This window comes from Alexandromys fortis, unplaced genomic scaffold, assembly GCF_014885135.2.
Source record: "Alexandromys fortis isolate MF-2015 unplaced genomic scaffold, M_Fortis_MF-2015_v1.1 scaffold_58, whole genome shotgun sequence".
NCBI classification, from domain to species: domain Eukaryota; kingdom Metazoa; phylum Chordata; class Mammalia; order Rodentia; family Cricetidae; genus Alexandromys; species Alexandromys fortis.
In genome coordinates, this window is record NW_026067940.1 from 1,963,975 (window position 1) to 1,984,579 (window position 20,605).

Sequence of the window (20,605 nt, forward strand, 5' to 3'; positions counted from 1 at the left end):
CACTCTCTCTCTCTCTCTCTCTCACACACACACACACACACACACACACACACACTAATATCTTCCCCCCTGTAGATTACAGGAGCACAGCACTCCATCTGGCCTATTACTTTCTTGTCTAGTAGTTAGAACTGTAAAAAAAAGAAAAATTGTATAATTTAGTATAATTTATGTTTGTGTTTCTCTGTGTATTTGCATGTCATGGTTGGATTTCCTGTGGAGGCCAGAAGAGGGTATCAGATTCCCTGTAGTTAGAGGTACAAACAGCATTGAGCCACTTGGTGTGGGTGCTGGGAACACCGGAAGAGCCACAAATGATCTTAACCAGAGAGCCATTTCCAGCAACACCCCCCCCCCACGCACACACTTAATAAACCTACTTTCAGTTTAGTTTATCCTAACTATAATCGGAGATGTGTGTGTAAACATCATTCGGATGATTACAGAATCCCTGTGACTGCAGCTGATACTTCCCCTAGATAACACTTAGGCTCTCGGTAAAAGGGAGTCCTCAGACTGGGGACTGAGCTCAGCCTAAGCCTCTGGATTCGGGCCCCAGCTGGGGTAGAGGGAAAGATTCTTCTGTGGCACTCTCCACAGCCACCCAGGGGGGTGTTTGCTCTGGCTTAACCCCCTTGCTCTTGCCAGAGGGGAGGTCAGAGGGTGCAGACTCCAGCAGGAAAGGGGCAGGATGTTTTAGACAGCAGGGACTTTCCGAGCTGGCTGTTCTGAGCTCCGTGGGGCCACACTGGTGGGGAAATCCAGAATGACAGCAGGCATGCCACCCACCCACCTGCCTGGCTCCTTGCCAGAGGGCTTGCTGGTCATATATTAGTTATTTAGCAGGCTTTAAAGATAGATATTCTGGAAGAGTCTCTTAATCAGAAACTGAGTATATTAAGAATTAGGCAATAGTCGGTTGTTGGTGGTGCACACCTTTAATCCCAGTATGCAGGAGGTAGAGGCTGGGGGGTGGGGGGAATCTATGTGAGTTCAAGGCCAGCCTGGTCTACCACCAGAGCTGTTACACAGAGAAACCTTGCCTCTAAAAAAGAAAGGGAAAAGAAAAAAGAGAATCAGGCAAAAAAGAATGAATGGATTTATAGAGAAAGAAGGAAGGAAAGGAGCTTTGTAGACGGTCAAAGGGGCCTCAGGTAAAGGGCCACATAAGATTTGAATTTTATTCTCAATTAACAAAAAAATAAAAGAGGCTTATGTTAACCATTTTTAGTCATATTCACAGAAATACCATTCTGTGATCTCACCGAATTCTTCAATTAGTGTTGGGGTTTACTGAATTAGCTAGGAAGCGGCGTCAGGTCTTTCCTGCCCCACTAGCGCACTTTTCACCTTGGAGCCTGCATCTCCAGAAGTGTCTTCCAGATCCTCAGTGCAGAGCCTCTTCAGCCGCAGCCCAGGGTCCTGGTGTGGGAGTGGCTGGCCTGCCCCACAGCTGGTGGTGTTTCCTGCCTTCCCACACGCCGGTACCTGTGCTCACCCGGGACACACTTGGGCAAGGGAAGGATTGAGCCATACACCCTCTCCTGACTCTGTCTTGCCCAGCCACAGGCAGACCCACGTGCAGTCTGAGGAGTGACCAGTAGCTGGATGGATTCAGCAGCCCTCACTCGCCACCACGGAACAAAGAGAAAGGCTCACTTCTCACTGGTGTCCCCCAGGTGCCCACGGCGTGAAGGTAGATAGCTAATCTCATCCATAGGGGCCTCCTGGAAGTTTCAACCAAGCATTTGTGAATTTGTTAGTGACCAGAAGAGGCAGATGATTATGAAAGACTGTATTTAGAACACAGTGTTCGGTGTGGTGACTTCCGAAGTGTGTGCTTCTCTGCCTCTTTCAGCGGTGTTAAAAGATGCTTCATTTTGCTGTCTCAGGAGGTCTGCATAGCTCTGCAGCTCACTACTGTCCGCAGCTCCAACACCAGGGACCCCCACCCCCGAGGGTTGTACACCAGGCTTCCGCAACAGCTGTGGATGCAACTCTGGTACCAAGATGTGGCCGGGTTTCGGTGGTAGGAAGTGCACCTCATTTCCTTGCCCGTCAAAAAACTTAGTCTTTGAGACAAAGGGAAAGGTAGAAATGGGGGCATAGATGGTGGAGCTTAGACTGTAGTGTAAGAACTTGGTTATTAGCCAGTGTTAGAAGAGATCGACACCATTGAATCTTAAGCATGAAATCAGATAATACCAACACAGGTACTTAAATACGCATCGCTGAATTAGTATTAGTTAATACATCATGGATCCTAAGCGCCAAACTTTCATCACAAACTAATACTGTTTGGACACCCCTGCTCAGTGATCTGTAAGTCCTCCAAATGGGCCCTCTCTCTCCAGCAGGGCTTTGTGCTCAGACTTGGCCTGGAGAAGATTGCATTCTTGCTTTCCTATGAGTTAGGTGACTGGGAATTTGTGTTAGAGCAGTGTTGAGAAATGCAAACAGATTCTTCCTTCACCAGCAAAGAGTCACATCTCGGTCTTCTCTTGAAATTGCATTGCAGAGAAGTAAGTAAATCCTTCTGCAGTTAGCCCTGCCTTTGACCACATCCAGGGTGGCCTACAGCTTGCTCCTTGTGATGCAGTTCACTGTCTTGGACCTAACAAAGCCATCTTCAGTTTTCTGCTAGCCTTCAATCTACAGATAACCGCAACATCAGATTTTACGTAGTCTTTCAAATCCTCTACATTGAAAGAGAGAAGAACTCGTCTTTCAGCTACAGCGGGGAAAATTGAGTTGGTGGAGGCTACCCTGACTCTGGCATGGTTATAACTGATGATTCCCTAGGAGGCTCATGGGAAGAATATTTGGTTTGTCTTATCCTTAAGTATAAGATCCTATGAGGCAGTCAGGGTTCTACAATGGCAGCCTAAGCTGAGCGAGCATCTGGGGACCTGTGCCCTCCTCCAGGGAGGGACAATGGAAAGGTCAGAAGAGCTCCTCTTCCCTTGGGGCTGGTGTCTGGAAGCCAGTGGGCTGGTAAAAAGTCATACATGAGCTACCAAGACAAGGACTGGGTTGCCTAACAGGGACAGTTGATCAGAGCAGTCAGCACTACAGGAAGAGGAAATGGCGAATGCTGTTCTTTTGAGCCAGGTACTGTAGTCATTACTATTTTGGTTTTTCTTTTATTTTTTTTTAAATTCATCTTGAAGGCAAGGAAACTGAGATGGAAAGGTAGTTTCTTAAACCAGAATAATCAGATATTCAGATTTAAATTTTATTATGATTGCTGTCTTAGCAAAGTCTACAGTTCACGCTCTTAAAATCTTCCTTAGCGGAAGACAGGCCCCTGGCCTGGAGTTCTCGGGCTAATCTCTCTGGTAGATCCCTGCCACGTGATTACACAAATATGAAACAGATTGGCGATATAGATTTTCTGTCTTTCACAGAGAAATACAAATCCATGAGCAATTGAATGAATTATTAATTTAAGTTATGTCCAAAACCTAGATAAGTATTTGGCTCTAACAATCTCGTTAGGTAACCAGTTGTTCTTCTTTTAGCGCCCCACCCTGAAGACCCTCTCTTTTATTTTTTTTCAAGCCAAATAATTCAAGCTACGTATTGGTTTTCTGAATAATTTTTCCCTTCTTTTCAACCTCTGTCTCACTGAGCAGAATTTTAATAAGCGAGGGGAAATGAAGTAATAACAGGCAAAACGTGCGTCTAACTCTTAAAAGGTGGCTTTGAGCTTCAGTCTAATGAAGCCCTGGATGCTTAGGTCTGTGTGTGTGATAAGAGTTCTCACAGGCCCCCACATGCAGAGTTGTATGGATTGTCTATTGTCTTCTCTTTAGAGGAAATGGGAATAGAGCATCCCAAGTAGAAGCCTCACTACTGCGGAATTTTTCAACGTGGCAGCCAACAGCTAGATGTTCGTGTAACAATGAAATGCCATTTCAAGCCGGGCAGTCTTGATTAAAGGGCAAAGCCTTTAATCCCAGCACTCAAGAGGCAGAGGCAGGCAGATCTCTGAGTTTGGGGCCAACCTGGTCTACAAGAACTAGTTCCAGCACAGGCTCCAATGCTACAGAGAAACCCTGTCTTGAAAAACAAGAAAAAGGAAGGAAGGAAGCAAGCAAGCAAGCAAGCAGGGAAGGAAGGAAGGAAGGAAGCAGGGAAGGAAGGAAGGAGGGAGGGAGGGAGGGAGGGAGGGAGGTCATTTCAGTAACCTCAAGCCAGTGCTTTCTCCAAGTAATGGTACTAGAGCTATGTGAATGTGAAGCAATTATAGTAGCATACTTAAAGGAGAGCAGAGGGTATGGAGAGATGGCTCAGTGGTGAAGGGCAGTGGTTGCTCTTCCAAGAGGACCAGGGTTGGGTCCCCCACACCCAAATGGCGACTATAATTCCAGTTTCAGGGTTTTCAGATACCCTCTTCTGGCCTCTGAGCACTGAAACGCACATGGTGCTCAGACGTACACACAGGCAAAACAAATGCTTTTCAGCTGCTCATGGGATAGATCATAGATGGGACGGCCCTGGCAATAACGTGAAAAACTGATTTTAATGCACAGAAAGCCAGTATTTTATAAAATGCTGATGCAGAAGCAGACACAGTGGCACTCTTGATTCCTTGATGTTTCCCCTTGTGCTGTTGAAGATGAGTTTATTTCTCTTCAGAACCCAGACCAGAAAGCAAACATCAGATCTAGCCTCTCAAGTGTGAGGTTCGGACTGCTCACTCTCCCCTGGTGACCAGTCGCCAAGCGCCATAGATGTTTGAGCTTTCTTTTCTTGGTTTGTTTTGGGGAAGTTTTGAGACAGGCTCTGACCCCGTGACTCAGACCAGGCTAACCTTCAACCCTGAACTTGAACTCAGACCCCAGTGCCAGGACTAAAGGTGTACACCACCACGCCCACCCCACCTTGTTGTTTTGTGTTGTTTTGTTTTTGAAATGGGATCTGGAGTTGAGGGTTAGACAGGCTGGCCTTGAATAACCCTGCTAGGACTAAAGGCAGACCCCAGCACAAACTTTTTTTTTTTAACTTGACATTTTTTTTCTAAAGCAAGGTATCAATCAGCCTGTGAGTCATGGCCCCTTTGGGGATCCAATATCAGATATCCTGCATATCAGATATTATAATTTATAACCGTGGCAAAATTACAGCTATGAATTAGTAATGAAATAATTTATGGTCTGGGGTCACCACAACATGGCGCAGCATTAGGACGATTGAGAAGCCACTGTTCTGAAGCGATGAGTATTCTTTTTAATAGCAAGTGTATTATTATACCAGGGTTCCCATTTCTACCGAAATGAAAGAAAGGAATGAGAATGTGGTTCTCCCACCCACAGAGCCAACCATACCCCCCATGGTTCCTTGGAAGACAAACCACTGCCAAGATGTGGACACAGGACTGCATCACCCTGGGGTCTGTTGCTGGGCAGGCACACAGGCCAGGGGAGGCTGCTTCTGTCTCCTGCTGTCTCCCTGCCCTCTGAGCAGGAAGTTTCCCTTTAACCCTTTGACCTTTGTGCACAGGCAGCTCCTGGCAGTGAGGCCCAGGTAATAATATGAGCTGCACACAACTCGGTTATTTTGTATAATAGTGAATGCCTTCATTCGTCATTGCCATTTTGAAAAGATTTTTAAGCAAGTATTGTGGTACTCTTTGGTTTCACTGACAGCCTTCCTCCTTTTCCAGTAGCTTCTTTCCTTCCTGAAATGGTCTCCCTTGCTCTCCTAAGAGCAACTGGCTGCAGAACAGCCTCTGAGCAGCCTTGTGTAGGTAGCAGAGTCCGGCAGAGTCCGGAAGCAGCAAGCAGCTCCTGGCAGGGTATCTTGTGGATGGACTTGTATTTCAAAGGAAGGGATTTCTATAAAGCTCTGAATTATGAAGGAGTATTGATTGTGTGGGTAGAATTATCTAGAAGACTCTATCTTTTCTCTTCTAGACTTGTTACAATATAGAGAAATGTTCAAACAAACTATTCTCAATGTAGTACCTTGAGAATACATATAACCAAACATGCCTGGTCCATATTATGTGCTCAAATGTTACCTTTTTTTCTTCTTAGCCTTCATCTCTCTGTAAGGTAATACTACTCGCAAAGTACTACCAGAGCTAAGCAAGGTGAACCGGAATTGGACTGATAGGCACACGTACCCAAAATAATATTTTAATTGGCTGAGCTAATATTTGATCCAAGTTCATAAAAGTTTGAAGTCAGATAATTAAATGCAAATACTGTCTTCATCCCAAAGACGATAAGAATGCCTTTAAGCTAATATTTTTAACAAGAACTGTTCAGCTGCACTCTCTTGTAAATTTTATCATACCTGGGGCAGTTTTCCTCTTTCGATTAGCTGGAAAGCTGAATTTATCCCGAGGCAAACCAGACATCTAGTACAGGCTAAACTCCACAACTGGAGCTTAAATTTGGCTTAATATATCCCCACTTGGATCTGCCTGTTTAATTCTCTTTCATATGAGAACGTTGGTTTATTCATAGTCTTGACTTGCCACCCGAACAAACCCAGCCTCATATCTTATTCTAAGAAAATAAGAAAACTTTGCAAAAAACCACCGAAGTTCCTGAATGGAAATCAAATGCAAATGTGCCTCAAAACCGCTTCAGAATATGACTGTGGGAAGGGCGATGTGGCTGGGTTTGTATTGTAATGGATTAAGTAAAATGCTGCTGATTCCTGAGTATCTGCAGCAGGTCCCGAGACCGCGCTGCAGCCCGCACCGCAGGTCCCCTAAGTGGCAGCAGGCAGCGGGTCCCTAGAGCAGCCAGTCCCAGGCAGGGATGGTGCAGTTCTCCAAGTGACTGCAGTGGGCCACGAGGGGCAGCAAGTCCCATGCAGGGAGCCAGGTGGTGGGTGCAGCCAGTCTCACGAGGAGAGACAGAGGATGGGCACGCCATGAGACCATATCGCAGGTCTCACTGGTCCAGGCAGGGAGCCATGCTGTGGGCAAGAGACAGATAGGCACACCATGCAGAGTGAGGTTGAACATTTATATAGCGGGTTATGGATAGGAAAAGGGAGAAGGGGAGAAGATGAGAGAGAGAGAGAGAGAGAGAGAGAGAGAGAGAGAGAGAGAAGAGAGAGAGAGAAGAGAGACATGGAAAAGAAGAGTCTCAGGCTGAAAGCTGAAGATCTGCTTGCCTTGGCAGAAGGAGGGGGGAGTGGGCGTGCGTGGCTTGTCTCTTGAACAGGACAGACCTTTACATGTATATGGCTGCCCTGTCTCCTACTCTGTGGGGACAGACGTTTTCTATGAAAGGATATAGGGGTTTGTGACTCCCAAGACCAGCCAAGGCGGCTACAATTCTGATGCTCACACGTGAAATGTGGCGCCCACCTACTTTTTTTCTTTCTTTCTTTTTTTTTAAATCAAACTTTAGGTCTTTAAGTCTGATTCACATACATTTTTATTTGAAGTTTAAGGGCACCAAGAGAATATTAAGTAGTATGCCCCTTTAACTTCTGTCTCTTGCTTCAAAGTATTCTGTTGGTTGCCATGCAGGGACCTCGTTCTGTCCTATTTTCCTGTGTGTAGAGGTCGTTGTCACTGTCACCTGGCCTGTATGCAATGTGATCTGTTTGCTGGCCTTAAAACCTCAGTGCCATACACCTCCTTCCTTCTGCAGATTTTGTCCCTAAGGATTTTGGACATTAAATCACAAATTGTTACGAAGATGTTACAGTGTTGCTAGGTATAATGGTACACAGCTTGGAGGCTGAGACCGAGGGTATTGAACTCTAGGTCAGCATGGGCTGCCCCATAGGACCCTATCTCAAAGAAAAGGAAAAAATAAATGTTCTGCATCACCTGATACAGTGTCTCTAACACGACACTCGCCACTTTTCCAGTTTCAAAACAAATGCTTTTCGACTGCTTGTGGAACTCCTACAATTTTCAATCAAATTATGCTTTTTCTAGAGATAAATTATATGAGATGTGTTCCACTATACCTGAAATTAGTTTTGAATTTGACAAGGCAGTAAACTTAGTAGTGGAACTGCTGTCTCATTTAAATTGCTATCCCATTAGTTTCTCTTTACATCATGTTCCTTGGAGCCTAATGGAAATTCTTAAGTTCAGTAGTATAGGCACTTGGGTGTCAGAGTAGGCGTGTGCAGTGAGATAAGAAACAAGGGACAGGCTGCAGCCTGCCCTTTCCCAAAGACTGTGCCTAGCAACAGAGACAAGAAGAGGCTAAGGACTAGTGGATCAAAAGGAGGGGACATAAGCTTACTGAGAAAGATGTTACCAGAGTGTCTAGAAGGATCTCAAGACACAAGCAAGGCCTGTGTGTATGCAATAAATACACAAACACATTAATTTGACAAAGGCCCAGACATCCTCCTAGGCTGGAGCTGAGCACGTTGCTGTCCTGCCACTGACAGGCACGTGGCCTCGGAACACTCAGTGCCTGATGGGGAAATGGAATGTGTCACCGAGTCATTCATAGAGAGAGGTGTATGCCCCAGATCAAGACCGGTTAGCAGAATGAAGGTGAAGGAAAGGAAATCACAGTTAGAGGGGCCAGCACAGGTCCAGGCTCAGGCCCGTCTACGAACAGTTGGTAACAGGGGTGAAGTCAGGCTGGAAAGTAAATGCCAGATGAATGTCTTTAATCTTTAGCCCAAGGGCAGCAGCAAGCCATTGGAGAATTTCGAGCGCACAATCAGATTCCCATTTAAAGCCATCCTTCTGACTGCCCGGAAGAAAATGAATTGGAGGCAGGCAGCACTGGAAGAATTGAGAACAGTTAAAGAGGCTGCTGAAGCAATAAAGGCAAGTTATAGGGTGACAGAGTAGGAGATAGAGCTGAGACACAATTAGGAAGCAGATCCAAACGGGCTTGGTGGTGTGGGGACTGGCAGAGAGGAACAGTGAGAGTATCTCCATCTGAGGCTTGTGGTCTACTCAGACATCTGTAATTGGATTTCTGGTCCAGGAAAGACAGGAAAAGTTCAGGTGTAGAATACTGGTGATTGGGCCAAGTTGTAAACATTGTGAACTTAAAAGCACCCCAGCCATCTGGGTAGAGAGAGCATAGTTATGCCTAAAGCCAGATTTATTTGGCAACCTCCAGCATGGGCATTGGCAGAGCTGGTGAAGATGCTGAGCCACAGTAGAGAAGGATCTCCCACATGGATGGAAGGGTCCAAAGGATGTGAGAGACACAGGCATACCAGACACCTGGCAAGACTCCAGATTGGCTCTGTTTCCCCGGAGAGCACAATATATAATGGAATTGGGGTGTGTGTTGCTTGCTGTTATGAAATAATTCTATGCAAAACAAAAGGCTGTTGTGAATTCAGTGTGGAATAAGGGCAGCATGTCAAATCTTGAAAAAAAAATGGGGGGGAAGATACTAGTTTGGAATAATCAGGAAGCTGCCTAGTGCTGGGATCCAACAGCAAGGACCATGTCCTCTCCCTCAGGGCCTCCTTTCTAGAAGGAAAGACAACTTTTTAAAAAAAACTAAGGAATACCCTTCACTTTAGGTACTCATTTTAAAAAAAATTGGCTAAAAAGACTTAATCCAAACTAACAAAAAAAATTAAAAAACAAAACCCTAGAAAAATGTATGCGTAATATAAGCCCATCTAAATCCAGCAAGAGTGAAAAGAGTAGAACGATGCAGATATCTAATTCTGGGCAGTCCCTCTGTCCCTCTGTCCTCGGTGATGTTGATGGGAAGAGCATACAGACCACCCAAGGGCTGCATCTCACACAAGCAGTGAGCTGTGCTTATTAGAGCTTATGCACTGCATTCAATTCCTCTTACTTTCCACAGTGCTGGAGAAGGAAGCAGGGTCACAACATGCGAGGCAAACTCTATCGTAGCCCTAGCCCCAGCTACATCTTTTCCCTTTCCCATTTCTCTCCCTCCCCTCCCCGCATGTGTCTTATGTGTGAGTGTGTGCAGCACTTGTGCATTTGTGCATGTGGAGGTCCAGAGTCAGGGTTGGGAATTCCTCTGCCTCGTTCACTGAAGCAGGGTCTCGGTCAGTCCAGAGTCAATGTTGGGAATCTTCGTTGGTCATCATTCTTCCTCATTCATTGAAGCAGGGTCTCAGTCCACCCCTAAGGCCAGTCTTCCTTACCAGCTTGCTCTGGGAAGGCCGTCTCCACCCTAGGAGGCTGGAAGTATAAGTTGGACACCATTCCCACTCCTGCTTTTCTTTCCCCCTTTGTTGTGTTTTATTTGTTGAGATTAGCTCTCTGTACACATCCCTGGTTGTCCCAGAACTCACTACATAGACCAGGATGGCCTCAAAGTCCCAGAGATCCACCTGCCTCAGCCTCCCCAGTGCTTTGTGTACCACCAACCCAGTCTCCCAGCCAGCATTTATATAGGTTTGAGGGGTTCAGACTCTGGTCCTCATGCTTATTTGGCAAGTGCTTCAGCCACTGGTTCATCTCCTCAGCCCAGCGAAGTTTTAGTTAAGGCAAAGCATACATAGAATTTATCTTAATTTTCTCTGTATATTTTAAACTTTATGCAAGGGTTATTTTCTTTATGAGGATTTGGGGTACTTTTCTTTTTTTTTTTTTTTTTGAGAAGTTTTGGGTTCATAGCAAAATTGAGACAAGTGCAGACTTCTTGTTTTCCTGTCCCTTGCTTTCCCCATCCCCAGCATCCCCCACCGGAGTGGTACATTTGTTATTGATGGAACTTTATTGGCATCTCCTAGTTGGCACCCAAGCTGAACTCACATTGAGTTCACTCCTAGTGGAGAATAGTCTGAGTTTAGATCAACAGAGAGCAATACAAGTTCCCATAGTGTGCCTGGCAGCATCTCTCCACAGCCCTGGGATCCTCATGTGCTCCTCCTGTTCATTCCTGTCTTCTACCTGGCAACAGCAATCTTTCGTCATCCACACAGCTTTCTTCTTCCCAGAATGTCATAGTCAATGTCTTAGAGTAGTTTGTATTTTCAGTTGGCTCCTTTTGTTAAAATTCAGAGTTGGGGTCACCTGTGTCTTTTGGGGGACCCCATGGATCATTGGTTTTTAACAGGAGATCTCTTACTGTGTGAATCATTTATCCAATCACCCACTAACAGACAACTTGACTGCTTCTAACTTTAGACAATTATGGGCCAAGAAGCTATAAATATCCATGTGTGATATAAAATAAGGACATGAAACTTCAATTTAGCCACTCCTTTTGTTTGTTCAGTTTGGTTTAGATGATGTTTTGAGACAGGTCTCACTGTGTGAACTAGACTGGCCTCAATCTCATGCTTTTCCTGCCTCAGACCCTGAAGTGCTGGGGTTACAGGTATGGACTGCAGCACCTGGCTTCATTTTCAACTATTATTAAATATAAGTTCCCTAGTGGTAAGTTCATTGCTATACAGCTAATCCACAAAACTCTTTTCATCTTGCAACACTAAAATTCTATATCCATTAAACAGTGATTTCAAATCATCATTTTTTTTCTGAAGTCAACAAACCTCGCTGCCTCTTAGGTAGTCTGTCTTTTTGTTTGTAGCTCCTCCTTTTTGTCTGCAGCTTTGCCTTTCAGCATAAGTCCACCGGACACATTCATTCAGAAGGCCCCTCTTTAAAAGGCTTCCCCTACTTGCCCTGGTTCCTCTCCTGTTCATGGATGTACACTTGAGTTGCCTCTATACCTTTTGGCTACTATGAATAATGGTTGGATAAAATTTACTTTGCTATAATTTAAAGGGAAGAATGAGGAAACAGGGTGTTTTAAAGAATGCAAAGCTTTGTAAAGATTGCTTCCAAAAGTCTTCTTTTGAGGAGATGACCTTAGCAAATGAACTGAGGAAGCCACTCTTGCATGGGAGAGGAAGAGTCATCTGGCTGAGAGGACCAGGGATGTAAAGTCCTGAGGCAGATGCAAGCTGTGTGTAGGGACAAAATGTGGGTCGCTGGCTGGGGCAGATGAACTCTTGGGTTTCATAACTATGTGCAATGGTGGACTCAGGGTTCTGTATACTGCTCAAAGAGGAGAAGCCTGGCCTGTCATAGCACAGAAACTTGTGCCAGTTCGAAATGTATCCCCAGAAAAGCTACCTTCTTCCCTCAAAAGGAGGTGACTTCAATGCAAATTAGTTTGGTTCCCTTTTTTTTTTTTTTTTTTTTTTTTTTTTTTGGTTTTTCGAGACAGGGTTTCTCTGTGTCTTTGGAGCCTGTCCTGGAACTAGCTCTGTAGACCAGGCTAGTCTCGAACTCACAGAGATCCGCCTGCCTCTGCCTCCCGAGTGCTGGGATTCGCCCGGCTTGGTTCCCATTTTTGAATGGTATGTTACGTCAGATCACAACTATATACTAGTGTCCGAAATTAATAATTCATACGTTGGACCAAAACTTATTGTGGAAATTTGAAGTAATGTTCAGATATTAGGTACAAATCAAGAGCTATGGCCCAATGTGGATTTATGCTCATACTTGTTAAAAACAAGAATTCAGTGTCTGCTCTTCAAGTCTTACTTTCGTTATCAAGCAGAATATTAGGGATGTGGTTGACCATGGAGATCTTTAAGTTCATATCTCAGTGTTCACAAATGCAGCAGCTTTGGTCCAGCCTAGTGACATGTCCATGTCTCCAGAGACAGTTTCAAGACTGGAAATGAAGACACACATGGTCAGTCAGGAGTCTCCCTTACAGGTGGAGCACAGCTGCCTTTTGGGAATGGGGTGCTTCTTTTATTAAGGTTATTATTGTTGTGTGTTTGAGTGTGACGTGTATATGTAGGGCCTGGGAGATGATCAGAGCAGCCTGTGCGGTCAGTGTGTGTCTGTTTCAGGACTAATACTCAGGCTTTCCAAAGTGTACTAGTTACTTTTTGCTGCTGAAACAAACACCATGACCCAGCTAGACTTGGGAAGAAAGGGTTTCTTTAGGCGTATGGGGGATATATCATCATGGGGGGGGGCGTGGCAGTACGAGCAGGAAACAGAGAGGTCACGTTCTAACCCCAAACATTGAAAGCAGAAAAAGTGAACTAGAATGGATTGATTTTATAAACTCTCAAAGTCCACCCCTAGTGATACACTTCCTCCAGCAAAGCTGCACCTTGCCTCTACTTCCCCAAACAGTACCAGCAACTGGAAGCCAAGTAAGTATTCACATCCCCGAGCCTGTGAAAGACACTTCTCATTCAAGCCACCCCACCAATGTTGACATAATTTTTTTCTGTAAAACAGAGGGAAAACATGTTTGCAGGTGACATTCTCCATGCGTCAGTGCTCCTTGCGCTGTGTCCTAGCATGTCACATACAATGTAAAACACCATGTATGTTTGTGGCCACTGAGACTCAGACCTAAAGGGACAGGGGAATGAACGTGGTTACCTGAAAATTAAGATTTCCGTATTTTGTGCATATGGATACTTTGCTTGCATGTATGCCTGCACAACAAAAGAGCCAGTTGTGAGGGGCCATGTGGTTGCTGGGAATTGAACTCAGGACCCCTGGAAGAGCAGCACCCAATGCTCTTAACTTCTGAATCATCTCTGCAGTCCATATGATCTTTTTTTATTGAGAATGGAATGAAGCCTCAAGTACTTCTTGAGTAATTACAGAAAATGAACCATCAGATTCCCCACTCCCCGAAAAGTAAGCCATAGGAAAGATGGCCAGGTTTACTGAAGGTGAGAAAGACCATGGTCACCTACTGGAAGCAAACACAATCTCCACACGTCATCTGGACAGCAAAGCAATGCTCACTTAGGAAGGACTGTTTAACAGTGGAAGTGACCTTTGAAAACAGGGAAGTTACTCCAAGTTTTGCATGTGAGCAAGCTGGCTCTGAGGAGTTGAGTGCTTGTTAATGGGGCCGGTTATGAAGATGACATTACGCCACCATTGTCATTGGTTTGTTTTGTTTTTGTTTTTCGAGACTGTCCTGGAACTAGCTCTTATAGACCAGGCTGGTCTCGAACTCACAGAGATCCGCCTACCTCTGCCTCCCGAGTGCTGGGATTAAAGGTGTGCGCCACCACCGCCTGGCTTTGTCATTGGTTTTTGTTGAACTCAATTTGGACCATGGGATCAAATGGTCTTAAAAAACTTTCTTGGTCATTGAGACTTTAGTCAAGAACGCAGGAACTTCTTGGCACCCTCACAGCCCAGATGGAAAGGGTGAGGTAGGCCTTGTTGAGAGATGCCCCGTGTCTGAAGGCACCCTCAGTGCTAGACTGTCGTCAGTCACAACTGTGGGTCCATTCACAATGATTGATCTGTGGCATCAGGACCCATAGCTTCATGGATGCTGACAGTCTGTGAGGAACATTCAACACTTTCAAAGCTCAACTACCTGCTGAGCCAGGATGGCCCTGTCTGCAGATTAGACTGAGATCCTGGCCCCGCTGAAGGGAAGTCCTGAGGTATGGACGTGAGGGCTGATGGGGGGTGAGCCATACCTGCTCATAAACGGGGGATCTGCTTTCCTGACTGGACCACCGAGTCTTGAGCTTTTTGTTTTAAAAAATGAAAGTATTGGCTTGGTAAGGGTGGCTTACCAAGTAAAGACACTTGCCCGGCGATGGGAATTCGATCCACAGAACCCATATAAAAGTGGAAGGAAAGAATAAACTTCACAAAGTTATCCTCTGAGCATGGAGTTTGGCCCATGGCCCTTTCCACTTCATTTATACACACATGTCAATGAGAATATGGATATCCTCTCCATGAGATTTATTTTTTAAGGAAATAACTAGGCACATTGATTAGTGCCTGATAAGTGTTAGCCTGTCTTCCTGCCATCTTGGAAACCCCACTGAATATCTCCAAGTCTGGTTGTCATTGTGCGTATCTCATCTTCTCATAAGTAATTCTTGGTAAGTGGTCGCTCGGCAGAGCCCGCACAGCCTTTCCAAACCTTCGCACTGACACCGGCACTTTCCGCTCCACGTCCCCTGTCAAGGCTCTAGACCATCAGCCCAGCCTCTCTGCCTTTGTATTTCTGGCCGTCACCCCAACCCTTCTTTCCCTGAGTAAATTTTGTTAATACAAGAATTAGCTTTTTCTCTAACTTCCAAAACTTACAAATTTATACAAATTATTCAAATATATCCACTACTTTTAAAACTTCCCAAACTTCCCATGGAAAGTTCTTTGTATCAAAGGAAAAGGCTTTCTGCAGGCAAACCACGTGACAGTGCCTGTATATTTATATCCCGTCATTCTCTCCAAAAGCTTCAAGGAAAAACAGCCCGTCTTTCCCTTGGTTCTGTTTTATAAAGGACTGTGTCTCAGGAAAAGACTCTTAGTCCTGGTCCCCGCCAGGCCCCTTTGCTCAGCAAAAGGCCCATCTCTGAAAGTGTGTGCAACAGCAAGGCTGCTGGCTCTCCCGTGAACAGTGACCAGGGAGGCCAAGGTTCATCTTCAGAGAGAGCCAAATCCTGCAGATGACAGAGAAGTCAGCGCAGTAATATATTCCAGAAAGCCTAAGGGTTTACTTCTCAATAAGGATGGGAAAGAAAACCCGAGCACCCCACTGTGGGCTTATCGTAGTGTGCTTCATAGGAAAAGTTGGTAATTAGTCCCTGAGTGCATAAAGCGGAACAGAGAAGCGATGGATACCTGAGGGAATCTCCGAATGCTCTGGCCAGTCATCACACGTTAAAGGCTGTAAGAAGGGGTTGGGGTGCCTCCACCCGTCTGCATACACTCTCCAACACTGAATCTGTAATCAACAACGAGTGGATTTTAGATTGTCTGAGAATGAAGGTTAGGGAAATTCCAAGGAGTGCAGAGTGTGGAACGCTCCAGAGCTGGTGGGAGTTCTGGTGGGCGTCACTCTTCCTCCAGCTGGGGCTGCTGGAATCCAGATGTGTCACAACTGGATACTGAGGGCACTGCTGCCTGTCTCAGTACTTGCTGATTTAAATTGCACTTTTAAATGTTCATGAATTCAGTGGTCATTGGAGGGGTGCACTCGAGTTTTTGAATCCTTTCCTAAAGAGGAAAAATATATACAAACCATATCAGAAAATTCCAGGTCTCCTGGGAGGAGGTATTTTCACCGATATTTTGGTATTTACCCTCTCTTGTGTTTAGGTCCTTGTGAGCTCTTCTCTATGGACCATTTTAGATTGGGTGGAAAAACCAAGGTTTATCTGTCAGTCCCAGAGATTCAATAGACACAGGAGGAGCTGCAATTCCCATGGGACTGCAGGCATGAATTCAACCAGGGAACGGAAACTCTCATTGGGAAAGCACGTAGAGCAAGTCTTGCTATGTGGACCGCAAACGTAACCACAGTGTGATTGACTCGTGAATATTATGACCTTTAAAATACTTTACTGAAGTTTTTTTTAAAGAAAAATCTATTGTATATATAAAATTTTTCCAAAAAATTAGTTTCTAGTTGAAAAGGAATGCAAACTAGCCATTCCACATGGTCATGGAAAAGGTCATTCCACAATTATCGTGAAAGTGCACCAGCAATTAGTGTATTTTCCGAGGCTCCCTTGACCAATGCTTGGTCCTCTCCCCAGCAGCTTGTAGTCTCTGGAGAGAGATGGACAGTTTATCAGACAGAGGCAGCTTAGAGGCAGACAAGAGCACAACGATCCAGCCACTGCTTGCCAGCAAACGGGAGCCAGCTCATCAGCATTGCCTTCGTTTTCCCTCTCTCTCCCTCTCGGGTTCTGGCTGTGTGCTCCAGGCTGGCATGGAATTCAGGCCTCCTGCTACTGCTGCTTCTGTGCTGAGATTACACGTGTGTGCCACCATGCCTGCCTTTTAGTTTAAGTATAAGGATCTCTGCCCCCTGCATAGACAGAAGTCTTTGGCACAATTAATAGCATACATTTTATTACAGTTAATGCTAAAATCATTGAAGTAGCTTACGGAGATAATTTAGTCATGTGTGTCCAACCCTGATAATTGGAGGGGGTGTATTTGGTCACAATTTGTGAAACCTATGTGCTTTCCTCCTATATGGAAAGCTGGAAATGTTTTGAATTTTTTGGAGAAAGTACCAATTTGGACCAGTATTCTCAGAAGTTAGCAATAAATGATAATCTGAAATTTTTCAGTGCTCAGTTTAGAATAAAATAACCTGTTTCATACTTGTTTCAAAGACAACTCCCCCCCCCCCCAAAAAAAAAAACTCCTCTTCTGTTTCACAGTGCTCAAATTCCTCCATCCTCCTGCTGGTCCCCGACAGACGGTTCTAGCCTTCCCGCCTCATGTGCATCTTTCGCCGACATGTGAATTGATGCGTAGTTCGCTTTAAATCACCCTAACGTAGCTTCACGTGGAGTTCTTTCCTACTGAAGTAGAACATGAAGGGATTTCTGATCGTTTACACTTGGTAATTTTTGAACCACAATAACTCTAGATCATAGCCATATTTTTAAATATTTCTAAGTAACTTGAACCCAATTTAAAAATATTTCACTTTAAGTTGGAAGTATTTGGTTGGCTGTAAACTGCCGTATGTGCCAGGTGCCACAAATGGTACAAAGCTTCAGTGTAGCGCGTGCCTGGTTGTCCCACTCAGGTAAGTATTTTGGTACCCCCCCCCCCCATCTCTCTCACTTTGAGCTAGGATTTGGTCACCAGCTCCATATTTTATGTATCTACTTCTTGTCGATTCCTCGCTGGTCTGAATGTGGACCAGAGACTTGGTGATAGAGAAGCTGTTAGTTGGTACAGAGTCGCTGTTCAAATATAAACACGCAGGTGCACACGTAAGGTGACCTTATTGCAGGCTCATCGAGAGACGGGTAAGAGGAACCCAGGCATAGCACAGGCTAATTTAACGACGCCTAACATATTGGTTGTGAGTTACTATGGTAACAGTGACCTTTCATCTAGCACATTTAACCTTTTACTCATTTTGCTCATACGTAGTATTTGGTTTACTTCAGAATCTTGTTTATTTTTCTCCAATTAGACACAGCCATCCTTGCCCTTTTTTTTCTGTTTATATATGTTTCTCACACAGTAAACACATGCACATCTGTATATTTTTTTCCAGCAGCTTCTATACACACTTCGTAAAAAAAAGTTATCCAGGGAACATAAATAAACTCTAGAAGTGAAATGCCAACATTCCATCTTTCCCGCGTCCATCATGTGTGTGCATTTGTATGTGGAAGGACCTCCAGGGCAGATGTTTTAAAAATGGATGATCACCCAGAGTTGGGCAGGATGAATTGCCTGTGTCCAGCTTCTTCATACCCGTGACCCAGGACCAGGAGAAGAAAATAAAATGAAAAAAGAGTCAGCCTTATGAAAGTGCATTCGGGTTAAAGGGCACCAGGCATCCTGGCTTGTAGTCTGCCTACAGGACAAGGCTCTCATTTGATAAAGATCATTAGTCACTGAGATATAGATTTGAGAGAGTTCCCAGTAGCGAATCTTCAGTTGGCAGTCACTGGAGTGTACCAGATGGTTCATTAGCATAGGCTAGACAAGTCAAAGGCTTTCAGAATCATTTAGAAAATGTCAAACAGAAACAAGAGCCCTGTCACTTTTTATTAGAATTAACTACATCACACCCTGGACACAGATTTCACCTTGGGTCAGAAAAATTAATACAGAATTATATGAATTGTGTAATATACTGGTTTAAGATAGGTCTTTCTCTAGGGACTCATTTGCTGGCAATATATTATGATCCCTCTACTTTCAGAATCCTCGAGTCTTTCCTTTTGTAAGATATGAGAAGAGTTGACCTTGCTCAAAATCCATTGGAGTCTAATTGATTTGAGGTATATGCAGAATTTCAACCAGACCAGCTTGCAAAGTTTTTTCTCTTGCGATCCCTTGCCCAGAAAGTGTGCTGAGCGGGGCTTCCTGACTGCTGGGCTGTGTAGAAAGCATACTTTACAGCAAGAGAACAAGGCAACCATGAACCGAACATGGCTTTAGTAAATGGGAATCTAAAAGGGGGAAAAAAAAAACATCATTGAAATCTTCTTCTTTTTAAATGCAGACGTCAAGAATCTCGAGAACTTCCAGCTCGTGGAAAGTGTCCAGGAACAGGTGAATGCGGCTCTGCTAGACTACACGATCTGCAACTACCCACAGCAGACGGAGAAATTCGGACAGCTACTTCTTAGGCTGCCAGAAATCCGGGCAATCAGCATGCAGGCTGAAGAGTACCTCTACTACAAGCACCTGAACGGGGATGTCCCCTACAATAACCTGCTCATCGAGATGCTGCATGCGAAAAGAGCCTAAGTCACCACTTCTGGAAGCTTGCTCTTGGAACACAGAGATTAACAGAGAGACTGGAGGGAGAAGAGGAGGAGGAAAAAGAAAGCATAATACTCTGAACTGCTCCAAGCAATGCAAATTACAAACTTGGTTTAAAGACACTGAGATTTAAAAAGCTTAATAATCAAATACTTAATAGCAAAGAAATGATCTATCAGGGTATCCGTACTGCAAACTGTGAATGAAAGGCTTCCCGTCCCCCGAGAACTCATAAGAAAGACATTGTCACGGGGTGGATTGAACTCACAGAGTCCAATACCACATCACAATAGAAACGGACAGAACATTCCTTGTATATTTAAACTGATCTGGTAAGAAATTCAGCAGCTGGCCGGTGTTATTATTGGACGTGTCCAGAATTCCTCCATGGTGAAGCCGAACAACTCTCAAAGAATACACGGGCTGTGCCTTGGCAGCCCCCCTCCTCCCAGAAGGCCCCCACACCTTCTGACCTGTGAGCTCGGAAGCTATCCTAAGGACTTCGTTCAGCCACACCCAGTAGTAGCTCCACTAAATCATGAGTTCTGCGTGTCTGTCTTAGACCTGCCAGCAACTAATAAGAGCAATGTATAAATATGTCAGCTTGCCATTTTTAATGTTCTGAAGTTGTTTTGTCGTGTGTTCGTAATTTAACTAAAGCAGGCAGTATCTCTCTTCTATATAAGCATTAGTTTAATATTAAAGGAAATCAAACAAATTTAAGCAAATACTCCCAACAAGCAAGCTAGATCTTATTTCTGCTATTTTTGCTGAAATACAGCTTTGGCATGGTTGGGTTTCATAAGCTTTTGCCCAAGAGGCTTCTTAGTACACATCCGTCTGTGTAGTCATCAGGGTTTGTAGTTCACTTAAAAAAAAAAAAAAACACTAAACACCCTTGGCTGGGATGTCAAATAGTCACAGTCTAAGGCACCGAAAAGTCAAGCACGTTAAGCAATTCCAAATGAAAGTAGATTGAGCTGCGAAGGCAGCTGACTCAAGGTTGGTTGGTAAAGCACCCCCTAAACTTGGGGTGCAAAAGCAGTGAATCTCACGGCCTGGGAAGACAGTGAAGGCATTCACATCTCCTGCAAAGGGCAATGGAAGAGCGCGGTACCGGCCTAAGTCATAGACCAAAGTCTGCTGTAGAACAAAAATGCTGGAGGGCAGAGGCGGCAGACTCCCCAACCAATGCTGTCAGTATTAACACGCGGTGGCCACAGGTGTGGAAGCCTTGCCTTACTTCCTGGTCCCAAAAGGGAGCTCTGCAGATGGGGACGAACATGTGTTGAAAATAAAGTATTACTACTTTAAAGTCAAAAGAAATATAGTGTTTACATTCTTTAGGTCCTGGGGGGGGGGAGTTGGGGGTGACTCTGCTATTACAAGAAAGCAAAAGCGGTCATTTCTTTAGTGTTATTTCTCTGG

At 44.7% G+C, this 20,605-nt stretch overlaps 1 protein-coding gene across 3 annotated transcripts in view; it reads left to right on the forward strand.

Moving 5' to 3' along the window:
• The window catches only part of Nr5a2 (nuclear receptor subfamily 5 group A member 2), a 126,057-nt gene extending 105,987 nt beyond the window's left edge, over nucleotides 1–20,070 (forward strand). For all 3 annotated transcript variants that reach the window (XM_050147683.1, XM_050147682.1, XM_050147684.1), the window contains one exon: nucleotides 18,915–20,070. In XM_050147683.1, coding sequence (XP_050003640.1) covers nucleotides 18,915–19,162 — 248 coding nt within the window. In that variant the 3' untranslated portion in view covers nucleotides 19,163–20,070. The remainder of the gene's footprint in view (nucleotides 1–18,914) is intronic.
• Nucleotides 20,071–20,605: the final 535 nt, after the last annotated feature.